A 24897-nucleotide genomic window follows, 5' to 3' on the forward strand; every position below is an offset into this window, starting at 1 on the left:
CTGTCTTTTACTTGTGTTGTCTATTCGTTGTGTGCATCTGTTGCTCAGTCTATACTTTGCTTCATTTGAATTGTATGCAGCTAGTCTAATGATTGATAGTCACTGTCGGATACAAATGTGTACATCACTGTGAATTATTGTCCTGTTTTGTCTGCTTTTGTCTTCCTTAACATTTCCTTATTGCTGCTTCCTGATTGTCTTGCTCCATGTATTTTATGTCCATGGACACTTTCTCAGAGACGGTCATATCATGTCCTTATGTGGCTTTTAGTCATTTAAATCATACGGTGCTATTTGTCCTTTTCTTTTCTTTTTTTCTTATTTTTTTGTTTGTTTTTGTTTGTTTGTGTTTTGGTTTCTCCTCTCCCTTCGTATTTTGATTTTACTTTTTGTTTTTGTTTAATCTTGATCTTTTTAGGGAGCCTTTTTAACATCTGGCAAGTTTATACTGGAATAATAGTCGCACAAGTTGACAGGACGCACATTCATTTTTAAGATGAAGAGACATTACCTCTCTTACCGTTTGTGAAGCCATTCAGAGTTAAGACCAGTTTATTTCTCATTGAATGATATGATCATTCAAAGACCATCAGTTGATAAGGAGGCTCTTAGTGAAGTTAAAAGTGTTGAAGAAGCAAAAATGCTAATTTAAAATAAAAAAATGTTGACTTCTCTTTTCAGACTTCACGGTCCTTGCCCCGGCAGTCTCAACTTTGTCCCCAAAAGAGAGCCTTTACTGCATGCCATACCCTCTCTGTCCTTCCAGTATTTATGTTCTCTCTAAATATATGTCCTACCTGGGGATGTCACAATACATTATCCAAAAAACCCCCCCAAAAAACAGGCTATATCTACAGAGGGAATTTAAGTGAGTCAAACTGAATCATAAAAAAGAGTTTAGGTTTCAAACAATTTTACAGTACTTCTCTTTGATTTTTAAAAATGTGCACTGTTACAACAGGTCTGACACAGGGAACACAAATATCTGGCACTTCTAAAAAAGTAACTGAGCGGTCCTCTGTAATGACAAAGTTCTGTACCATAGACCTGCACGATGTTTACCAAAGGCACGCTGTCCCATAAAAAGTTCATCACATCCCCCTTCTCTCCCTAACTAGTGCTGTATGAAGGTTGATTTTGTGCTCCTGCTGTGATACCTCCAGATGAATGTTTCCTTTGTTGTAGCACCTTCTGTCCTATTTTGGCAATGACACGAGCGCTCGGTAGCTACGGGGGAGACACACGACTGAGCACTCCTCCTGATTCACACAAGCATTAACACAGCACATTAGCTCGGCCGAGTAGTGGGAATGAAAGATGGGCTAACACTGCTGCCCCAGGCAAAGTGAAGACGTACACTAAAGCCAGCTGCCATCTATTATGGATCGCCAGCACCGACCCCCGCTGTCCGTGTTACAGGGGTGACGGTGCTGTCCTTGCCGAGGCGGTGACCTTCCTTGGTGGGGAGAGGGCGCTGGGCAGATTAAAAGTGGACTGGCTCACCGTGCAGTCCAGGCGTGCCCCTGATGTTCTGCCCAGATGGTAGCCACACACACTCTTGAACACACACGAGCACAAACACACACATTCTGCTGCATCCTGGGATGGCAGATGTGGGGTACAAACACAGCCTCTCCTTAGGGCGCTCAGCCTTCAGAGTCTATACACTCTACATCTACATTTTTTTTCCTAATACACACACACACACACACACACACACACACACACAGACACACACACACACAACACATGCAGTCCTCAGAGGTCTAACCAACCCTCACCTCCTCTGCTCTCCTTCTGAGTGTTTCTCCGTCACTTAATTCTGGCTGTATGTATGTGAATCATCCATCACTCACTCAATCAGTCCATTGAATTTCATTTAGTGCGGTGTTACACAGGGCATGTGATTGATTCACTGCTACCTTTTCACTGAAGCTTGAATGACACACAATGCTGGTTTTGTAGACGCTTACTCGCATATACACACGCACACACACACCTCTAGCTTATACCCTTTCTGCACTGGGTCTCCATTGCCAGCGGGGAGAGTTGGGTGCCCATGCTGCCAAAGAAGACCCCTTTGAGATTTCCTCAAGGTCGCCATGTCCAGCTGGCTGAGCCAACATCTGTTCAGAACGGCCTCAAGACTGAGAGAGGCCTGTCAACGGTGCCTGACCTTGGACCAATGGCCATATTTGGAAAAATATCTGTTACCTGATGTATTTCCAGCTGACTGTGTATACAGTCCAAACATGGTAAACACAACTTTCTTCTTTTATGCTGAATTACTGGCTAAAGAGTGAAGCCCTAGTTTGATTTTTTTGATAAATGCTCTGGTACTGGTTATATATTGATTATTAGTGATGTTTTGAAAGTATAAAAAATAACAGAGAAAGTTCTTTGACTCATTATTCTGGATGAGCATTGTATCTGTATTGTCTGCTGCCAAAGCCCAGGTTTCTGTATCAGTATCAGCACCTTCAAAGTTGGATAGGTGCATCTTAAGCAAATAGTTCAACAGTTTCAGACTAATGTTCCCTCGTATAAAATTGCAACACACTGTGGGATTTTGTATCACATATTGGATGATCCTGGAGCCCTCTAGTAGTTTAACATTGTGATCTAATAAAGAATGACCTACTCAAAGATGTCGTCATATATCGTAATTAAAAGGTTGACTTGTGGATCATTGGGGGCTAATATAAACTACTTATAACCAGTATTCATATCAGTCCTGAAAATCCGATATCAGTTGACTCCTAATCGTGATGTTTCTCCCAAGACATTTTTATATAGCAATTTGGTAGCAATTGCTCAACCTTTATCACAAGTCTCGAAAAAGACACTTCCAAAAAAGTGAGTAAAATAAAGAAATACAAAGTAATAAACCAGTACAAGTAATGGAAATATGCCTGAGTAAATGTCTGATGGGTGATAACTGAAAATGTTAAGATTAATTTGTCTGAACAATCAGATGTCTTTTTAAAGAGCATTATCCCAGTTTTATCCCAAATAAGGACATGTCTGGGAGTCAAGTCAGTCAGGAACACATAGCTGTTGGCTAGGAGGCTCAAACTCTGCATCTTTACGTCACACTCTGCCTGGTTGAGTTCCACATTTCCAATATGGCTGCCACCGTCCATTGGCTTCAAAACAGCGCTCAGGAACAGATGGGTGACGTCATGGATACTACGTCCATTATTTATACAGTCTATGGTTAAAATAAGAAGTGGTAGATAACATCAACATCATTTAGCTACACTCAGCTACCATGCACAAAACCCTGTGAGAATCAAAACTATGTCCAGATTAACGTTATCACAAGGATTGAAGTATTTTTCCAAGAAAACAATTACATAGCTGAGTATCATCTGCATAACAAGAGAGCAATATCATTTGAATTATGAGCTGTTAGAGTCATTTAATGTATTATACTGCATAATTGAACTTTTCATATTCTGAGAACAGTTAAATCCAAGATTTTTCTTATTCCTAAAATAAAATTTCACTCTAATAAAGCAGGGGTTCCCAAAGTGGGCGTAGGGACCCCCTGGGGGGTCGCAAGACACAAATGTGGGGTCGTGAGATGACTTTTTTTTTTAATTATCTAAAATAGTACATTTAACTCATTATAGTAAAAAATATTGAGAACAAAATTGTAGCTAACCTTGAAATAAAACCTTGAAAATAGAAAATGTGATGGGTTTTCTGTCTTTCTTTTTGCCAGATGACTGTCATGTAGTCATCTGGCAAAAAGAATGGCAGAAAACCTATTTTAGGAATAAGATACCTATAAGCCATTCTCATATAGGTAGGTTCATTTTCTGCAGACCAGCTAAATGAAGCCGCATTAAAACACGTTGAGCGACAGTTGGGGTCATGAGTCTTTGGCACTCATATTTTGGGGGTCGCGGGATGAAATGTTTGGGAACCCCTGTAATAAAGGATACACTCATAATTAATATTTGACAACATTAATTCATAATTTCTTATAAGATAACTGCCTGTATAATAGTACATTTCTTACCTTTAAGTAACACTTCAATATGTAGAAAAGTACAAAGTATTTCTAAATCCAAATATGTTTCTCCTCTTGCGAAACACCTACTGTATTATGTATAGTGTTACTGATTTACTTTGAACGCATGGAATGAACCGTATACTTCCTGAATAACAAAGTGGAGACATGATTGTCGTTTTGAAAACAAGTCTCTGACAACATTTCTTCATGGCTGTATTAGTACATGTTGTTTGGTTGGACAGAAAAATGATTGACCGCTACCAACACTTTCCTTGTTTTAATTCTTCTTGGAGGTTGTTCTCCGGCAGCAAGGCTATCGATTTTTCTATCAAAAACGAAAACAGGCATTCTGGAGAGGCCGCAGAGGTCAGTGTGAATTAGAGCAGAGGTGTGTGTGGCTGTGTGTGTGTGTGGCTGTGTGTGTGTGTGTGTGTGTGTGTGTGTGTGTGTGTGTGTGTGTGTGTGTGTGTGTGTGTGTGTGTGTGTGTGTGTGTGTGAGGGCGTCCCCCCCTCCTCCCGTACATCCTCATTGTCACTCCCCGAAGGCCTCTCTGTTAAATTGGCTGACAGATAATAAGATCATACAGGAGAGTACAGATACAGAGACCTTTGTCCCACAATGCAACAGTCTTCAATTCTGGTAAAGCTCTTGGTCTGCATCCCAAACATGGCAGAGAGGACATAATGAACACAAGAGAGGGAAAACAAAAAAATAGTATTATTTTTGTGTGACGTCTTGTTCTTTTGATTTTTGTTTTTGACTGAAACTTGTTTTTGTTTAGTTTAACACTTAATAACTATATTGTAAATGTATGTATGACGCTTGAGGTCCAACTCTGCTACAGCTGCCATTACTGTATCTGGTCATCTAATCAAGCTAGGTGCCTTTTGCTATGTTCACATGTGCGCATTTAACTCCTGAAAATCTCCAGAAAATTTTGTATTGAGGCGAAAAAAAGTCATTATAGCATCAGAGTGTTATTCGCCCACCTTCTTAAATATCATGTCACCACTAAACTGTTTACTCTTACACATTCAAGTTGGGATATCTGCTCCCCTGTTACACTTTATCTGCAATGTGTAACTCATGGAGGCAAAATTAGGGCTGGGCGATAAAACGATAATGATAATTATCATGATATTATTTTTCTCAATATAAATATAACAAATGTATGATAAAACATTGATATATTTAAACCTGTAATAGCACTCCAATCACTGGAAAGGGAGTGTGTCTTAAATGCTAGTTCCCACCCAACATTGAACAGAAGAAGAAGTCGGCATTGAACAGCCAATCATGTTGCAGGGTAAGAGGTAGGCGGGGCTTAAAGACGTTTGAAGCAAAATGTAAACACAGCTGAAATGAGCGACAGCGTCACTGAAGAAAAAGCAAAACCTCCCAGCTCAAAGCAGAGAGAAAACATACTTGACAAGAAAGGCCAATAAACTTCATTAGTTAAGACATTTTGGCTATTTACTAGACTACTAAATCCCTAATACAAGCTAACAAACCATCTGGTTTCTTCAACTTAAACTCAGGAGAAAAAAAACTCTGCATTTAAAACAATATGAAAGAATGATTTGATATTTATTGGGAAAATTATCAATATTGACTGATATGAAAAATGTTACTGAGAGCTACTGCTTTCAAAGCAGCAACTTCCAGCCATGATAAAAGAAGCCATTGCCAAAGTGTTAAAAAGTCCACTTGAGGCTGGCTCTGGAAGTACCGGGAACCACATACAAACCAATTCAAAAAAGTCAATCTTTACAACAAAATAAACATGTTGACAGCCTGGGATAAAAATTGATTTTAGTCTGAATAGCACATTTTTCTTACGGCACACACTGTACAGGGATGAATGTTTTCATAACGCAGCAGTTTAGAAGGTATTAAGACTATTATTATGACTTGACTGACGGGCGGGAACACTGTTAGCAAAGAGGCTAAAAGCCTGCTTCTTTACCTCACACAAGCTTGACAGAAGTTAGTTTGAGCTCAGCATTTCAAATATGGCACCCACCAATGATAGGCTTCAAAACATCACTTTAGAAACAGGGGTGACGTCACAGATACTACATCCATTTATTGTAGTGGTGTTTTCCCTCTATGGGTCTCGGGCCTCTGGGACGCTGATACTCAATTGGAAATCACACACTAGGACCCCAATATTACACCATTGCAGACTTCAATGCGTAGGAACAAAGGTATAATGAAAGCGGAACTTGTCAGACATGCAATGTGTAATTGTCCAGTGACTACTGCAGCGTCCTCTTAATGTCATTTTTTTCCTCCGGAGACATCCCTCTCCATTCCGAGACGGAAAACTCCACGCTGTGCGAACAGGCAACTTTGTCAAATTTGAGGGGCAGACTGTCTTGAGGATCTCTAGACATTTGTTTTAAGCATGCATACGTGAAAAGGAGAATTTTGGCCAAGTTCAAACACAGTGTGCTGGTATGTTGCAGCACATTTCTGGAATCAAGCACCTCCAGGAAAAAATGTAGAGTACACAAGGGGATAAAAATGTGCCAAGAAGTGATACAAAGAGACAGAGCAATGGGGTGAGACTGGGTGCCTTTTTACACCAATCCAGGAACAATGCACTCTGTATTAAATACTGCCTGCTTGGTTGTTTTCAAAACATTTAGCATAAAAATTATCCTAATCAAGACCATAGCAACTCAAAAGCCCTTTTCTATGTAAACACTTCTATATTTACAAAATTGTTGTTGCATTTTGATTAAAAAAAGTTGGGTCTCATCAAACAGAAGGTAGAAATTCAAGTATCTGTATGGTCAGTTGAAAATATTTTAGCTGTTTTTTAGTTAAGCAATTGGCAGGCAAACTGAAAATTTAAATTGTTCCCTGATAATACTGCAGGTTGCCAACCACCATAAAAAGCAATCATCACAGAGAAAGAGAAATAGATTCTATTGTGTGTGTGACACTGTTTTCAGTCTCTCTAACAGTCGCCTGTGCTCTCAGTATTCACACAAGCTGCTCCCAGTTTTGATAATTATCTCTAAATCTCTGCTATAATCCCAATTGGGACGATTCTATTCATCCTCTATCTTCTTTACATTTATCTATACCTTTCATATTGAGGGGTGCAGCTCTGCTTTCCCCCACATCACCCCTAAATACATCCCCACAGCGTGTCCTCGGGCCTTCTGCCCCAAGGGCTCATGGGATACGAATACTCCCTGGGGCTGCTGTTTTCACAGCCTGAGAAAAGCACTCAAGAGAACAGGGGGAGAGGCGGCAGCAGCAGCAGCAGCAGCAGCATTTCTCTGTTTGCTTGATGTCACTATAATGGAAATATGCATAAGTGAGAAAGGCATTGTGGGCCTTTGGGGCCTGAGAAGTACAAATATTTTAATAACAAACACTTTCAGTGTTTGCCTCCTGTAACGGCACCTGGGTATTATTTCACATTGAATGCAGTCAGGCGCTGCTGAATTTTGTATGCATAAAGATATAGATGTTTTCTTCTTTTACTGGAAGTGATTTTCATGCTGTGGAAAGTTTTCCTGGTGATATGTCCTTTGGAGAACTGTCATTAATCAAAAGTCAAAGTCACCTCAGATCTCACATTAGAATAGACCAGTTTAGCTGCGGCTGAAATTGCAGCTGACCCCTCTTGCCCTGAGCACTTATTCAAAATCAGCAACACGGCCATAGGGGGGTAAAACAACTAAATTGAGTGAGGTTGCAAGAAGCTGGTAAGAGTACTGAGGGAAAATACCCAATAAAGCAACACCAACTGGAAGTCTCAAGGGTGGGCTTCAGCTTTTCAATGTCCTGATGGGTGACTTACTGCTATGTATGTGCTGTACATGTAAATGACAAAAGTGGTTATACCAGGGATGTTAACAATTAATTGATTGTAAAGAACTTACTCAAACACGCATTTTTGTTTTCAATTTTCTATCACATGGAACAAACATAATATGGTCTCATATTTCATTTAGCTATCAGGGAAGTTTTAACGTTTAAAGCATGTTTCAATATGAATCAGATAGCTAAAGGTGGCGCACACAGCGGAGAGGATCAGATGCGGATTGCTGCTGTGTGGCTACGCAAACAACGGCACGGATACAATGGTTGAGAATTTAATGCAGGACATTTTCCCTGCTTTGGAATTAAAGCCAACAGACAGGTGGGATAGTACTGTCGTTGCTGGCACACTAGTATGTCTTCAGACCAAGCGGCAAACTCTGGTCTCAAACTATGGAGCCCATGCAGAAGTGTTATAAACTGCAATTCATGGAGAATCCGCTTGAGGCTGGCTGCAGAAACACTGGAAACCACATACACACCAATTCAAAAAAGACGATCTTTGCAGCAATAATAAACATGTTTACAGCCTGGTTCAAAAAACGGCTTGGCCCTACGTAGCTAGCTTCTCTATCGGCACACACTGTACGGGGGGTGAATTTTTTTCTAAAGCGACAGTTCAGAAGATATTAAGATTACGAGTATCTGCCCAAATAAGGACATGACTGACTTGACTCCCGGACGGGAAAACATAGCAGTTTGCTAGGAGGCTCAAACTCCGCCCCTTTACGTCACACTCTGCCTGGTTGAGTTCTGCATTTCCAATATGGCTGCCGCCGTCGATTGGCTTCAAAACAGCGCTCAGGAACAGATGGGTGACGTCACGGATACTACGTCCATATTTTATACAGTCTATGCTTCAGACCAGCAACATCAGAGCCGTTTGAGTCTGACACTGAGAGTCTGAAATATGTTTCTGTTCAGCTCGTTGCAGTAAATCTACATGTTGTAGTCTGAGCCCTCACTTTGTATGACTATGCATCCACAGAGATTATTTTTATGAGCCTGCGCCGCATGTTGATAATCAGTGTGTTAACATTTTGTTAGCATTTATATGATCCATAGCTATTCAATACAGTCAGCTAGTCAATGAATTTTGTTGCTGCAGAAAATGTGATATGAGGTTAAAAAAAAAAACCATTTGGTGTTATATTTGTCAGAGCAAACTTTGATAATTGATCGTTGATGTTTCCAAAGATTGTTCAGTGTATACTAAAAATTGCATTTCTATGTAATACCATAGAAATGAGCGAAACTAGTACAGAGTAGTGCCAAAATAGGAAGTTACGTCCCGTTTAAAGATGCATGTGATCACGACCACAACTGAAAAGCATCTGAAAAAACGGCAACCAACAGCATCACAAAGTTTTAACTGCTTTTTGCAACATCCCAACAATTGCTACAGCTAGCTAAGGTTGATCTACTAAACTATGCTAAGTGCATTATTTCTTTTCTTCTCTTAAAATTATGAGAAATTGTGTCTGTTTTGCTTGATACCCATCAGCTATTTCAAAAATATAACTTCTGTCTGTGCTTTAGAAAACTGGTCAGGTAATATAATGAATCCGAAACAGCCTATAAATAGAAAAATAGAGCTTCAACCATCAACAAGTTCTTGCAGCCTGATTTAAAAAGATTTGTGTTTGATGTTTTAATGTCATGGGGAATTTTGGCAAAAGTTTGTTTGTAATATCTGACAGTGAAAGGTCTTGATGTTTTTGTTGTTTGTGCCTATGTGTTTGAGATTTCTAAAAAGAAAAGAAAATCCATATAATGATTCAGCTGAACAAGTTAGACTCCCTGCTTGGGCTTTCATAATGAGCTGTCAGTCATTTCTCAGTGTCCAACAACTTTCATCTGCCCTGATTCCTCCCCTCCTCCTCCATTTATCACTCCTTTCTCTCCTCTGCGACACGCTCCTCCGACGCCCCGTGTCATTTATCACATCGGCTGGAATAGAGTTTCTCCAGCTGTCAATTTAGGAAATGGAGTGACGAGCGAGACCCCTGGGACCACGCACTAATCTCAGACTGCAATGTTACGGAAAATGATGTACATCTGCAGCAGCCAGTTACACTTGTGTGTGTACATCAATTACCTGTCTGCGGCCAAAATGTATCCTGTCAGTCAACAAACAACTGATCAAACACAGCAGCAGGGTTAAAGCCAACTTAACTTTTTCTTACCTCACATGTAGTTCCACATCTATGACCCTTAAATTCATGCTTTAATTACACCAAAGACTGAAAAATCAACTAATCTCTGCCCTTCTTTACACCGCACAGCTCTTTCACCTCTGTAGCGTTCAATAAACTCCAACCTGCCCCAGGGTTTGAACGGTCAGTGCTGCTGCCGCTGTCAGAGCCTGCTGTGAAAAACGCTGGAGTCTCGCAGTTATGTGTCCCGTGGGGTACAGATATCATAGTTGGTTACATGACAGGTGTGGTGGATGAGCAGTGAGTGAGACCTCTGCTCAACACTCTGCTGACTAGTCAGGAGATCTGCTCTACTGCTGAAGACATTCACATTCCAGCTCTAAGAGGAGGTTGTTGTGTTGTTAAGTTGAGGATAAAGATGAATGTTTGTTTTTCTAAGTCTGAAAATCTGTAAACTGGAGTTGATTGGACAGAAATACCCATACTAGTATCAGTAGTGCCTTAAGTGTGGTATCGGGTAACAGCAAGAATAGTGGATGTAGTGATGAGATGCATCAGAATCAGTATCAACTAGTTTCATGTATAATATTGTGTGACATGAAAGAAAGGTGTTAGTCAGAGCTACAAAATAGCAGCAATAAGTGTTTTCCCACAATTATGAACCTTTCTGTAATCCCATTCAGGGATGGAGATTATCCATTTTTATTGATACTGATACCAGCATTGAGACTCCTCAACAATCTGAGTCTTTATCTGTCAGAAATACTTTATACTTTATTTATCCTGGGGGGAAATTCAGTCATTAAAGTTGCTCCTATACACAATAAGTAAGAATATCAAATAATATTAATAGAAGAAATAATTAATAAGATATAAAAACAAATACAATAAAAATAATGATAATAAAAGGTTGATTTTATTAACTTTTATTAAACACTTCATCAATATTTTTCTTTTGTTTACCACCACTGTGCTTTAAAAATGATCATATTTGTATAAATATTATCTTTAAAAAATCTTGGCATTATTTGTTTAAATTGCGTATTTTAAGCTGATGAGAGCTTTTGTTGGGAAGTGAAACAATTTGTAATTCCATCAATAATAATTATTTTATATTTCTGGGAAAAACACATTTCTTCTCCACACAGCAGGGTTGTTTTTTTTTAAGTTGCTAAATGTTATTTTTATTGACGTTACATTTGAACATATCATGACAATGTTTGTCTACCTTTGCCTAATAGTCATGAGAATGATCAACAACAGATTTTCTTTTAAAAAGTCACTTAAACAAATGCTGATAAATTCTTCAGATGTTATTATGTAATCCCTGTTTTGAAAATCTTTGTTTTATTCATTTTTGGTGCCATGTGTTTGTGACAATTATTATTTTTTTTTTCCATTATTTGTAGTTTAATGCTACATATCGTTTATTTGCTCAGATACTTAGTTTATTTTTCATTTGCATTCTTGGTTTTTATAATTGGCTGCTACTGCATCTTTGTTTTATGGATAATGTGTGATTTTAAATAATTGTTTTTCTTGCTCTTGTTTTGTTGTGTGGACCCCAGGAAGACAAGCAACCACAATGTGGAAACTAATGGGGATCCTAAGAAATAAAGAAATAAAGAAAGTCATGTTACTGTCTCAACCATGAATGCATCATAATGTAACCTTATGTCATCTAGATCAGGGGTTCCCAAACTTTTCAGAGTGCGACCCCCAAAGTAAAGGTGTCAAATATTAAGGACTCCCAAAGTCCCTCAAAGTGATAAAACATTGCTTCACACTCCAGTTAGCTGGTCTGCAGAAAATTAGCCTACCTACATGCACATGTGTTTGTGTTTCCTGTGCCGTTTTGAATTAGCCTTCTGCTACTGATGCTTTTATTAATTAACCTTTAAATAACCCTAACCTCCGGAGTCATCTGGCAACATAGAGAGGCAGAAAACAATTATTTCTTTTTTTATTTATAAGATTTAATTTAAAATTAAACAACTATTGTTTTTCGTATATTAAAATAATGGATAAAATATTTAATTTTAGATTACTTAAATAATAAAAATAACATTTTGGAAGACATCTCATGGCCACCCAGGGGCTAGTCAACTAGCTTTTATCCAGCTGATTCCAACATTGGATTATTATATTAAACTAATGGGACTTGGTACAAAGTAGCTGCTTTGAGAGGAGGAGGATTACTGTCTGCAGAAGCAGCCAGACAATGTAAGGTGCTACATTTTGTTTTAATATGATGCACAATGCTGATGTGCTTTGCCATGAAGTGTTCCCTCTAAAAGAAAAAAATATATTTTGCAACATTAACTTCCATTTTGCTTCCTCATTATCTATATTTTTGCTTTCGTTAAAATGTAGCCAAACTTCATACCGTCTTTACACGTCAGCCATCCTCATATGACCTCCAGAATTCTTCTTTGTGTAGCTTAATACCTGTTGGCTAGAAATTCAATGTTACTCAAAAACTTCATTAAACAGTCTATGCATGTTTGTGCACCAGAGATTTGATTTAAATGACTTGACTTGGGGCGCTAGTTAGGCTCAGTTGGTAGATCTGGCGCCCCATGCATAGAGGCGACAGTCTTGGCTGCACTGGTTGTATGATCGTTTTGGTATGTGTCTTCCCCTACACTCCCCCACATTGTCCTATCTAAGAAAAGCAAACATAATCTTTGAATGACTTGACTTTGCTCAAATTGAAAAATGCAGTACCGGGTATTTAATAGAGCTGGGTTTGAACCCATCACTAATCCCATCTGTATTGGGGATGTCTGATACTCTAGTGTATTAGATTCAGTATTAAGAAAGAAAAACTAGTATGACAAAATATTTACTGTAAATGAACATCACTGGGTTATTGTATGCATCTTTTTCCCTTGTTAGTAATTATGTTGTGTTGAAACAAACACCATAAATTCTGTATACTGGCTCCGATACAACACAGAGGTTGCGTGGAACATCTTCTCCAGGTCATAGTAAAGCAGTTATTTCATTGGCCGGCCACTTGTAATCACCCTTGTGGTTTAAAAGGTCAAGGGGTCAGGGGTTATGGGAGATAAGGACCCTTGGGAGTGTCATAAAACACTTGCGACACTTCAGGCCTCGTTTGTCATGCCAGAGCTCGATATCACTCATTCATCTTGGTTAGGAAAGTCTTTTCCGTTTATAGACGTCTTACGTCATAATCCAGCACTGGGACCACAGTCTGCACTCTCTGAGGCCAGTTTTAAGGTTTTATTTTTACAGGGTTATTTTGGGTGTGATGTTGTATTTTCAAACTGTATGAAAAGAAAAAGAATTCCTGACTTGCTACATTTGAATGAAGTGTATGTTTATGTGTCTGGGTTGCAAAACAGATGCCGTATAAATTTACAGAGCTAGTATTTTAAGTCATGTTTTCACCCTGCTGTCTTAAGGTAACACAAGTTTGAGTTTTCAAAGTCAAAACATACTCCCTGAGATTGGGTGGTAACAGCGACTGCTCGCCCTCATCCACATCTGCATCGTATTTTCCTGAATTTGCCGGCGCAGAAAGGAACAATCAAACGGCCGACAAAACAAATGAGATTCCCTTACATTAGGCAGGCGTGTAATCACATTTCCCGTGTTGTCTCTTTCCCTATATGCTGCGTCCTATCCAAAGTGGAGACAGAAAGTAGGAGCTGCATCAGGCGGGTCACAGTGCAGCCCAGTGCGGGCCTCCCTCTGTTAGCTCTGCATACAGAGACGCTGGCCCCCGCTGAGACGTCTCATTTAGTGCATCTGCAAACAACATTACAGGTGGAAACGCTTTAGGAGATGTCTCGCAAGCATTAATCCCATTTGTGTCCTAACCCATTTCAAATGTGCATGCTGCTGCACTCATGGAATGAGAGGGACGCTGCGGCGATCAAATGGATGCAACGCAAAACGTTTTCCAAGGACTTCAGTGGACATACAAAGGAAATGTCATCACTAAGAGGATCTGCATTCAACCAACAGAAAAGACACAGCTGGTTTGAAACGCTGAGCAGTGAGAGGATGATTTAATAAACTTTACATGAGGAAATTAGATGCTTCATAAAAGTTGAAAGGCTCTTTGGAAATGTAGGTGTATGAAAAGAGATGTTATGTAGATAGAACGCATGGATTATTTTCTTTCTCTCATAGAAAAACACAGGAGTTTAAAGGTAAGGACACAACTCCAAATGTGCATCCACATCAGGTCCAACAATCTCAGTCACAGCAGCAAATGGTGACTTTAACAGTTTTATAATGCCTCCTGAGACAACTTGATTAAATAATGTGCTCTCAATAAATAAAAAAAAACTGCTCCAAATTTATGCAATTCATTTGAGTTTCAGTGCCAGAAAAATGTCAGTGGATTTAAATGGGAGGCAACAAATAAAAAACAGCTTTAGTTGACATGTGATCATGATTAGAAGAAAACAAGAAACACCATAATCATGAAAAAAAAAATATGCAAACACATTTAAAACATGTGCACTTTCTGCTCCTGTTTGCTGAATTTTGTTTAGGGACAAAATGCTACAAACCTTTAAAATGATCAAGAGTCGCTTTACAAATGATCACAGAAATCAGTGAAATTTCCAGATTAAAAAAATCACAACCTTTACTCTATGAGCTATAAATCTGGATATATGAATCTGGGTATATGATATGAATCCTTACAGAGACTTAAGGAGACAAATAAATAAACTTAACAAAACCATGAAGAGTAAATAAAACATGCACAGTAGAGATCATGACAGAACACTGTTTGATGCTCCTTGTAGTTAAATACTACCCTCTAGTGGGCGGTTAAACACTGCTGGATGTCTGATCATCATCCAACTAGAGGGAGCAGGAGTGGAATTTTGTTACCTGAAAAACGTTCTGTTCGCTTAATCTCAAATGAAAGGATGAGCAAACACAAAATGTGACTATTGTGAAGGTTCATGTGTCAATCATCTAAGTATGTGAAACTCAGTCTCACAAACAAATGCTGACCTTTGCAGGAATTCAGTGGTTACAAAAACGGGTGAAGTGAATACGATGTAGGCAGAACACCCTCTGATGGAGGAAGAGAAACATGTTATACAAGCGCCGTGTTCATAATTAGCCGTTTTTATGCTGATTCAGCAAATGTCGTCTATAAAATAAACAAATTAACACAAAAAGGATGACGTGAAGTGAAATTGTGCAGTAAAGACAAGTATGGTCTGGTTAGCTAAAACTAGGGTTGTCTGTAAACGTATGAACACACCTGTAGAGCTGGTTTGGTTCATTTATCAATTGATCAGTCCATCAACAGAAATATATCTAATGGCTGTTTTACATAGTTAATAACTGCTTTAGTCATTCTGAAGTGAAAAGGCAGAAACCATATATTTCTAAGTTTTATATGTGTCCAACAAAATGATTTAATCTAAAACATAACCATAGCTTCCAAGAAAGTATGAGTTTGATTTGAATATTTCCCGGTATCAATAAATTGAGCTGAACACTGGATACCAGCGACACTCTTGGTTGTACACCTGCTCTCTCCACACTTCACTGTTTGACTTCCTCACTCTGGGTGTAACTTCTGTCAGATGAATGACACCCACCACCCACTCCCCCATCACCGCCTCCTCTCTGCATTCTCCTCCTCGGTCACGTCCAATTAGCTCTCCTCTAAACACTCTCTCTCATTAGACCAGCCATAATCCACTCATCGTGCCTTCATTTGGCAAATAAATCACACTTCTTTTTTTTTTTCACAATCTTTTCCCTCCCTTCCTCCGCTGCTGCCTTTTTAAGCTCCGTCTCTCCCGCAGCCTCGTTAACCCTGTCCTGAGTTTCTACGGCGACAGTCTCTGCCAGGCCTCCTCATTGGACATGGCAGCCGCCAATTTGCATGCCAGACTATTTCTCTTCATCATTGGGCCTCTTTCTCGCTCTCACTCTCTCCCTCTATGCTAGAAGAATAGAGAATAACTCAGCAACTGACGGCAGACGGCATGCACGTCCTTGTCCTACAAGGTTACGAATCCATTTCATCTGTGCAGGAGGGGAGTGAATTAAAATAAATGATGGCCGGACATTTATTGCATTCTGGGGGTGAAGGAGGGATTGGGGAGGAGAGGAACAAGTTGCGGAGGGAGACTTGTGTCTCATACTGAAGCAGACGGTTCGATATCAGCTGGCACGAAAAAGGAAACAATATGAGAATAAGAGAATTATCTGCCACAGAGCTGAGTTTAAATCTGTTTGTCTCTGAGCTGACGGTGCTTCAGTCTGAGCTTCTGCTACAACTCAAACGTGCCAGTGAAGGCAGCATGGCGAGCCCTATGATAGTGGTTAGTGTCAGTTAGAGCAGACCTGTAGAACACAAATCTGGAGGAGCTAAATCAAATGATAAACGGTAAAAGGACTGCACTTGTAAAGCACTTTTCTAGTGTCCTGACCGCTCAAGGTGCTTTTACACTCCATGTCCCATTCACGTCCTCACACACTGACGAAGAGGCTGCTGCATAAAGTGCCCATCTGCCTACCAGTCGTTATCACATTCACACATTCACACACCTGTTACTAAACCTTCAAGAGACACTCAGGGTTCAGTGTGTTTGCCCAGAGACACATCGTCATGTATGTTGGGCTGCATCCTCTGGAGGGCGCATTAAAAACCCACTGCGTCATAGCAGGGCGCTGAAGGCTGTCCCATTCTGACAACAAACACATCCTACTTTCAGACCTGTGATTCTTTGGACGCCAATTCAAACAAGGCGTCAGACTCAAGCGGCCATGTTTTACTCTATTTGGTTTCATTTAACAAAACAGTAAGTGACACAATATTTAAAAAAAAAAAAGAGGGAAAAATGCTATGAAGCTTGAAATTATTTTTTTTAAATTATGGGTTAAAGTTACTTGACTCTAGCTATGGGTATCCTGGGGTGGCACTTTACAACGCAAGAGCTGATGACATAAATGGTAAATCCTCAATTCACCAGACCATCTGATTTCAGTTTAGCTTGAGCGGCCTTCACAGGTTACAAAGGCCAGGTCCAAGTATTCTCACATTTAATATTTCATTCTGAAATCTCAGATTCTACCAGCTTATGATCTATGACGTATTTGTTTTGATAGCAACACTTGACAAAGAATGCTGCACAGTTTTAATCCTAAAGAGAGACAGCACTTTGTTTTTAAAGGTTGTTTTGTTTGTGTTGATGTTTCTGTGATGAGACGGACATGGAATAACGTGCTGTAGACAAAAACCTCTGGACAAAACTCAGATTTACATTCACCAAAATCTGTTAATAAAAGGATTCTGGAGCAGGATCCACCACTGATGAGCGCTCATTTATTGTATTTTCATATTCATATTTATATCGAGGATTTGTGTGTCTTCACAGTAGGGATATTTAATGAAGTTTGATAGTATTTATCTTGTCATTAAGTCTGTGGTAATAATGCTTTTATCAGGTATATCTGCATAGTCTCATGATGACTAATGTACATTGGAGTATATATTTCTTTGAATTGTCTGCACTTATAATAAAGACTTATTATTCATTTATTTATTTGATTTATTTGTAAAAGGGACCATGTACAATATTTCACATAAATTTCACCACTTGATGCATGGTACCAGAGTTAGCTTAAAGCTAATTTACATCTGCAGTCCCTTTTAAACAATTAAAACATCACGTTGTTAAAACACTCGCACGGACGCTCGAACGTGCGCACACACATACACAAACAATACTGTATATCAAGTTAAAAGTATTAAATCAGTGGTTGCAGTGTTGAGTGTCCTTTAGCAGACGATAATAAATGGTATGGTAATTCTGCTTTATCCACATTCAAACCGTCTCTCCGTTCACTATATTTCTATCTTGCTTCCATTTAGAATTCAGCACAGTGACGTTGTAAAAGGAAAGGGATTGTGTTTGTGGATGTCATTGGAGAACCTCTGTGCATCTCCCCAAACTGCTCCTTGTGTCCGTCTGCGTGTTCCTGAAATACATCCTCGGGCCCAGAGGATCTCTGGCTAAGTGACTTTTTTCCTGTTGACCACAAAGCTATCAATATGTCTGCCTCCTGACACGACCCGCTCTCTCTGTGGACACGCAGGGCCGGACTCTGAATGCTGACTGCTGCTCACTGCACACCGCTCCTGGATCTCTTCCAGGACACTCCATTGTAATACAGTTATTTTTAGACAAGCCGACGCAAATAAATATTTATAGTTGTTTGCAGGTCAGAGGTCCCAATGAAGCGCATGAGGGGCAGCAGTCCAGTATGTAACTACGTAAGCACGATTAAGGGTTCAACAGCGCAGGGCAGATTTTAACTGATGTGTTTTCAGCTGAGATATTTTAAGCGCAGCACTTTTTTTAAAAGGCAGAAAAAAATACGTAAGAATCAAAATATAATGTTGAGATCATTTCTATCAAAATTAATTCTGCTGAGGCTTCAAATTAACTAAAGTGGAGAGTTTCCTGGTGCCTTATGGGATTATTCCTTACCGTGGTGTTCAGATATTTGCTCACACTTTCCCTGACATTTGTATGCCTGTGATAATAGCCCTGCCTCTGATCACTTTTACTTTAAACTTCAGTCTGAATGAAGAAATGTGTCACTGGAAATGATTACACATGTCATTTTTCTCCTCTTCCGTTTAAATGTATCCTGTAGAGATGGTTTTCTTATGCGAAGGGACTGCAGTGACCCAGACAAAGCCTTGGCTTGGCTGATGAAGGAGTCGGACCAGAAGGGAAAAATTTAAGGTTCAAGGATATGAAGAAAAAGCCAAGAGGAGCCAAACTGGTGATTGGATGGTAACATTTTCCTGTGGTCTCCCCCAATGACCAGAAATTTGGACCGACTATTGGGGAATATTGTGTTTCCGTCATTGTTCGTCTAGCACAACTTTGAGTCTAAATATAGGTTAGGTAAGAAAGGCTGGGGCCACGCATGCATGAGGACATGCACAGAAACACACAAACACAGTAAGTGAGTCACTGTGTGCTTTTATTTTGTAACAGTGTTTCTATTTTTAACCTGTCTACCTTTCAGAACAATTCAGAAAGGAATATTTAAACTAAGTGAAAATGCAGAATGAACATCATGACAACAAAGCTTTATGTTAGAATTTGGTGTTAATTCTTTTTTAAATTGACCAACAAATTATACAACTGTTTGGCAAAAAAAGCAAACCTAACACCACCAGCCGTCAGTCCTTTCCACCGCAGGAACTTGACCCGGAACTAGGGACTTTACCCCTGAACTAGGTGTGTTTCGACCAGAAGAACCAGGGTCTAAATTTAGTTCAGGGGTAGATAATCTCCCCCCTGGAAAGGCCCTGCTTGGGGGGTAGTACTTTTCAAAGGTCCTGGGACTTTTGGTTGAATGTAATGGTGTTTGTGGAGTTAATACAGTTGTTGAAACACAGAGGGAGTTCCTGGGAATGCATACTAGTTTAGTTTTTTATTAAGATTTCAAAATATTATTCAATATAATTGTTTTTCTTCATACGTCTTCAGCCCGTGGTCGAAACGCAGACAACAATGGGGGCACAGGAACCTTTTAGTTCCGGGGAAAGTAGTTCTGGGGGCTAAAAGACCCCGGAACTCTTGGTCGAAATGCACCTTTTGCAGGTTATTACCCCAACTTGATTCTGATTGGTCAAAACCCCCTGACAACGGTTATTAACTTTCCCTAACATGAGCAACACCAGAGGCAAACTGACCACACATCATGTCTCACCCTGTTGGGGTTCTATTTCCCATAACCACCTTCTAACAATATATAATCACTTACTTAAAGTCTGCATGCCTGCGCTGGTCACACATTCATCCAAACGAGTGGTTTTATGCCAGTTTAACCAGACACAGACTACAAACCACCAGATCTTTTTTACTAGATCAGAACAGACAAACCGCACCGTGCTATGAGATGCCATCTGTCACCTGTGCTTGTTTACTTCCAGGTAGTAGAGCATTATAGCATTATGGCAGTAGCTGGTGGAAGGTGGTTGCATTACAACTTAGACACAGCATCTGACAAACATGTCAGTCGTACAATAATAAGAATATTAATAATTAGTTTAACCCTCCTGTTATGTTGCGGGTCAATTTGACCCATTTTAAAGTTAAAAAATCTTAAGAAAAATGTTGAAAGTATTTTTTCGGTATGAAACTTCTTCTGCTTGGCTTAATTAACGCAATCAACATAAAATAATTTATCAACATCACTTCATAATTTTTTTTTTTTAAATAAACAAAAATCTAAGTCATCTAAAACTATTGTAATTATATTTAGGGCTTTCCAATGTAAATTAAAAAAAGTTTTAAGATGAATTTTCATAAAAAAACGAGTGAATTATCCTCATTGAACCATGAAAATTAAAAAACACCATTGCACTAAATATTGATTTAATTGATTAGTAATGGAGTTAATAATGAGATTAAAAAATGTTTATTGGGATTTTTTTGGGGTTCTGACACTTTTGGATCATTAAATATACCCCGGGTCATATTGACCCAGAAACATTATTGCTGTCCCTAAGAAACGAAAATAAGAGGGTTAACAAAATCATAGAGCCAACTAGTGAAAATGACTACGATTGATTATATTTATGCAGAAATGTTTAAGGTCTGTTGCTACTTACCCCTCGAGGGTGTCAGATGAAGCCCTTAGCAGGCTGCCACAAACTACCCTGTTTTTATTTCCCACCACAAGTATTCACAATGAGTGAGATGATTTATAAGAGCAGGAGGATTTCTTGGTCAGAGAACAGTTTAGTACATGTCAGCAAAGAGATATTAGATACTAGTGTGAGCAGTTTGGAGACAAAAGAAAGTTCCTCACTGTAGCTTTAATGCAAATATAGTGTAAGTATAGAGTGTGCAAGCAGTCACACAATACACAGCAATCAAATAAGTCGATTTCAGTTGCTAAAAGTGAAAGATTGCACCTGCATCTCTGGGACCATTTGATCCATAACGGGTCAGATTCAGCCAGAACATTCCGTCCGGTGCTCATCTCAATTTTCTGACAAAGAAAAACAAGATTTTCTGACAAAGTTCTTTTATAAAAACCACATCAATATTTTTCACTGCAGTAAAATGTCTCAAAACAAGAAGTGATCTCTAGTTTCCACCACCAAAATAAAGGCTCATTCAGACATTTCTCTAACTAACTGCGCTTCTGTCGATCAAGGCCGAACTAATACCTAAGCCACTCAAACACTTATCATCGCTCATGAGCATCTCAGTTGTTGAGGAGGGATCAGAGGGAACGTCCACATACATCCAGCGGCCTCTGATGTGACAGCAAGGGTTTATGGGACAGCAACGCCAGAGCCCCACCCTGCCCCACTTCACCTTGACCCTGCCGCCCTGCTTCCACAGCCACCACTCTCTCTGATCTGACCTCGTCATCCCGGAGGCCTCTGGCCTCGCCTCTGACGGCTGAGTTATTACCATAATTACCCAGTAGGCATTGCAGGGAGCAGTCGCGTGGCAGAGGCCGCCCATGTTTAACAGAATATTTGGGTGTTTTATCGACTTTAACTCGGCCCGGGGGCAGGCGAGAGGGGGCACGGATGATAAGAAAACCACTCATGTGGGAAATGAAGAAGACCGTTTCACAGACAGAACCAAGAAGGGGATAAAATATATGGTTAACGCAGCAGTGGCCAGTGCACATATGTCATATATTCTCTGAGACAAGGTGTAAATATGCTCATATATTCAGGCTGTGTCCAAAAGGAGAACTCGAACAGAGGTGACAACCATAGAAAAATGAACTTTAAACCTAAAGTTATGGAAAAAGTATTTGGATTTCTGTAAGTCAACAATAGATGTCATATCCTAAAGTGAAAGTTGGGCAGATTTTAAGATATGATATATTTTATTTATTATTCACAGCAGGGGTCTTCACATTGAGGGGGTAAGGTTTTGGGGAAATGTACTTTTTTCTGTTTATTTTTTTTACTTTCTCAGCATCAGAAACGTATAGCTGCCTTCTTATGTCCATGTAAATTTGCTCATTTCAAGTCAATGGGATAAAAAAAGCAGCTTCTCTTAAAAACGGGAGTTCAACATAGAGTCGAACTGAGTACAGGGTCTTAAAAAGGTAACCAGGAAAAACTAAAACTCACCCCGAACTGAACTTTTTTTTATAGGAAGAGAGTTTTCTTCCCTTGATAATGAAATAAACACACACTGCAGGTGAGATGTTTATCTTTTACATTTCAGCTGTTTTCAAAATATATTAAGAAAGCTCCAAATAATCATTATCTTTACTGCCATGTCTGAGTAGCCAGGAGGCCATGCATATTCATACAGATAGAGTGAGAAGTACAGCACAGCCTGCCATACACAGGGCACAGAGGTCACTGGCTTCAGGCCAACAACACACACAGACAAAGACCGTGTACAACAACCACACACTGCTATTAGTATTTACTCTTAAAGGCTCAGTCAAACCCGCACAGAGAAATATCCAAAAACGCATTCCCATACACATTTACACACGCCCTCACCCGCTCAGAAAGGTCAACAAATTAGCATTCCCATACACACCGTATTCAGACTTTCCTTGTCCTATAGAGCTACCCATCAAACATGTCCAAGATGGCGCTCAGCCGTGTGTGCCCGTGTCTTATTATGCAGACCCATCTGTGTGGGTTCAAAGGTCATGGCCGGGCCTGGCAGGGGCTACAGGTGAGCAGATGAGAACAGTAGGGGCTCGGTTTAATTTAGCTAAGCGCTACAGGACGTGCTACGCTTGTGTACCCGGGAAGGACGAGTTGAACTTTTCACACAGCGCCTCAGACTCATCACTTCAACGGAGCGGAAAGTCGAGGAAAAATGAGTAATAGTCAGAAAAAATACAAGCCTTTGACACGAATGTGTTTCTTTGTGGCTTGTGTTGTTTTGTATTTTGTGTGAGGGTTGTTCAAACAAAGACAGACAAGCACAAACACAGATCTACACACATACAGGGATCTGTCACCAAGTCTCTGTTTGTGCCTCCTTCTTTCTCAGTTTCCCTCCATCTGACACACATCCAAACACATAATACGACAGACACAGTGAAAGAAGATGACTGTCAGCAGTGTGTGCATATGTGTGTGTGCGTGTGTACTAGTCTGAGGGTGTGAGGGGAGAAAATCCCTAATCTGGCATGGACCCGCTTCCTGTCTAGACTCTGCATGAAGAGGCCAGCACTAACCTGGCCGGTGCTGAGTGTGTGTGTGTGTGTTTGTGTGTGAATTCTTACATGCACCATACAAATATATGTGTAAGCACAGACCTACATCATGTCTGTGTCACAGATTGAGAGGGGAGTTGCACATTATCATTGTACTCCTCTAAATCAGAAAGCAAACATTAACCTCTGGCCTCCGTATCTACTCTCTGTGTCTGTTTTTAATTGGACGCTTTCCAGTAAAGCTCCTTTTTTGTGTTTTGTGTTGTTTTGACACTTTCTCTGCCACGTGTGCCAACACAGCAGCGATTCCAAAAACCAATTTCCTCATTATCCAAGTTGAAGCACTTACGGGAAAACAGAGGTGGGGGTGTGGAGGGTTAAAGTTGGAGCGAAGTGGAAAAAGGCCTGATGTGGTTTTCTCTAAAATTCCATGCAAAAAAAACAACAAAGATGAGCCAGAGAATAACTCATGTTTCTATCTTACTCTTTGTGCATCTTGAATTCAGCTAACCAACAGGGAATAAAGTAACGTATGGTGTATGATTAAACTCAAATAGCACAGAAACAACAGAAAACAAAAAGACAGTGAAGTCAGTGAAAAAGAATCCCTCTTGGTTTGGTAACATGATTAAAGTGAGCTGAATCATAGCGTGAATCGCTGACAGCCTCTCTCCATCAATCATTTGAAGAAACGCTGCCATCAGTAATCACAACAAACATCACAGACAGAGGCGGCCGCCGTCTCCCTCACACTGAGGGCTAATCAAAGGACGCTAAGTGTGTTTAGCCTTAGCTTTGACAGTGTTTGTCGTGAGTGTGAATCAACCATCGTGGCCTTCACTTTTTCATATTCATGTGACGCCCCAGACACCTTGTCCTCTACCTCACAAAGGGGCCTGACTCAGCGCATCAGCATCCCTTTAGACCCAGATGCAAAGTGAGCAGTCTTCACCTCCGTGACATCACGTCACCACAATATGCCGTCTTATGGGAGCAAGCTGTCACAGAGGCCTGCCAAAGGCCAAAAAAATCCAGTAGAACAAATGACAGCGGGTATTTTGTCAGGATGAATCATAGAATTTGTTTGTTAAAGCTGCTGTTGGTAGTCGTGATATAAACATCAGTTCTGAGAGAGATTTAAAATGTCAACACTACCCCTCCCCTCTCTGATGTCGTAACCCCGCCCACCAAAGATCATTGTGCGCCTTCTATGAGGAAGTAGTGGCTTCTCAGCTAATCAGGGCGACGTAGTGGGGGCGCCACTCGGCCAATTAGGACAGAGGATTAGGGAGCAGTGTTGCCAACTTAGTGACTTTATCGCTATATTTAGCAAGTTTTCAGACCCCTCTAGCCACTCTTTTTCAGCATAAAGCGACAAGCGGCAAATCTAGTGACTTTTTGAGAGCAAGTATCGTTCTTAATCTAACCATCAAGCAGTGGATGCTGCTTTGAGTCCCTCCTAGCTGCATTCAGAGCAGGCAGCGTTCATCCCTCAGCATTCAGACTGCAAATGTATCACGCATGTAGGAAGACACTGCTGGCTGATCCTGCCTACTGTCTCTTTTTAAGATAAGATAAGATAAGATACTCCTTTATTTGTCCCACAACGGGGAAATTCATGGATTTTTGGTCCATTTCAATTGTTAATGAAGATTGCATACAATAAACATCTTTAAAAT

The 24897-nt window shown here is 40.0% G+C and overlaps 1 protein-coding gene across 8 annotated transcripts in view; it reads right to left on the minus strand.

Moving 5' to 3' along the window:
* The window catches only part of esrrgb (estrogen-related receptor gamma b), a 164709-nt gene that overhangs the window by 71298 nt on the left and 68514 nt on the right, over positions 1-24897 (minus strand). For 6 of the 8 annotated variants that reach the window (XM_034699149.1, XM_034699148.1, XM_034699153.1 and 3 more), the window contains one exon: positions 18023-18025. The exons of the other annotated variants lie outside the window; for them this stretch is intronic. In XM_034699149.1, coding sequence (XP_034555040.1) covers positions 18023-18025 — 3 coding nt within the window. The remainder of the gene's footprint in view (positions 1-18022; positions 18026-24897) is intronic. 8 annotated transcript variants of the gene reach the window in all.

The sequence above is a fragment of the Notolabrus celidotus genome, chromosome 13 (genome assembly GCF_009762535.1).
Source record: "Notolabrus celidotus isolate fNotCel1 chromosome 13, fNotCel1.pri, whole genome shotgun sequence".
Classification (NCBI taxonomy): Eukaryota; Metazoa; Chordata; class Actinopteri; order Labriformes; family Labridae; genus Notolabrus; species Notolabrus celidotus.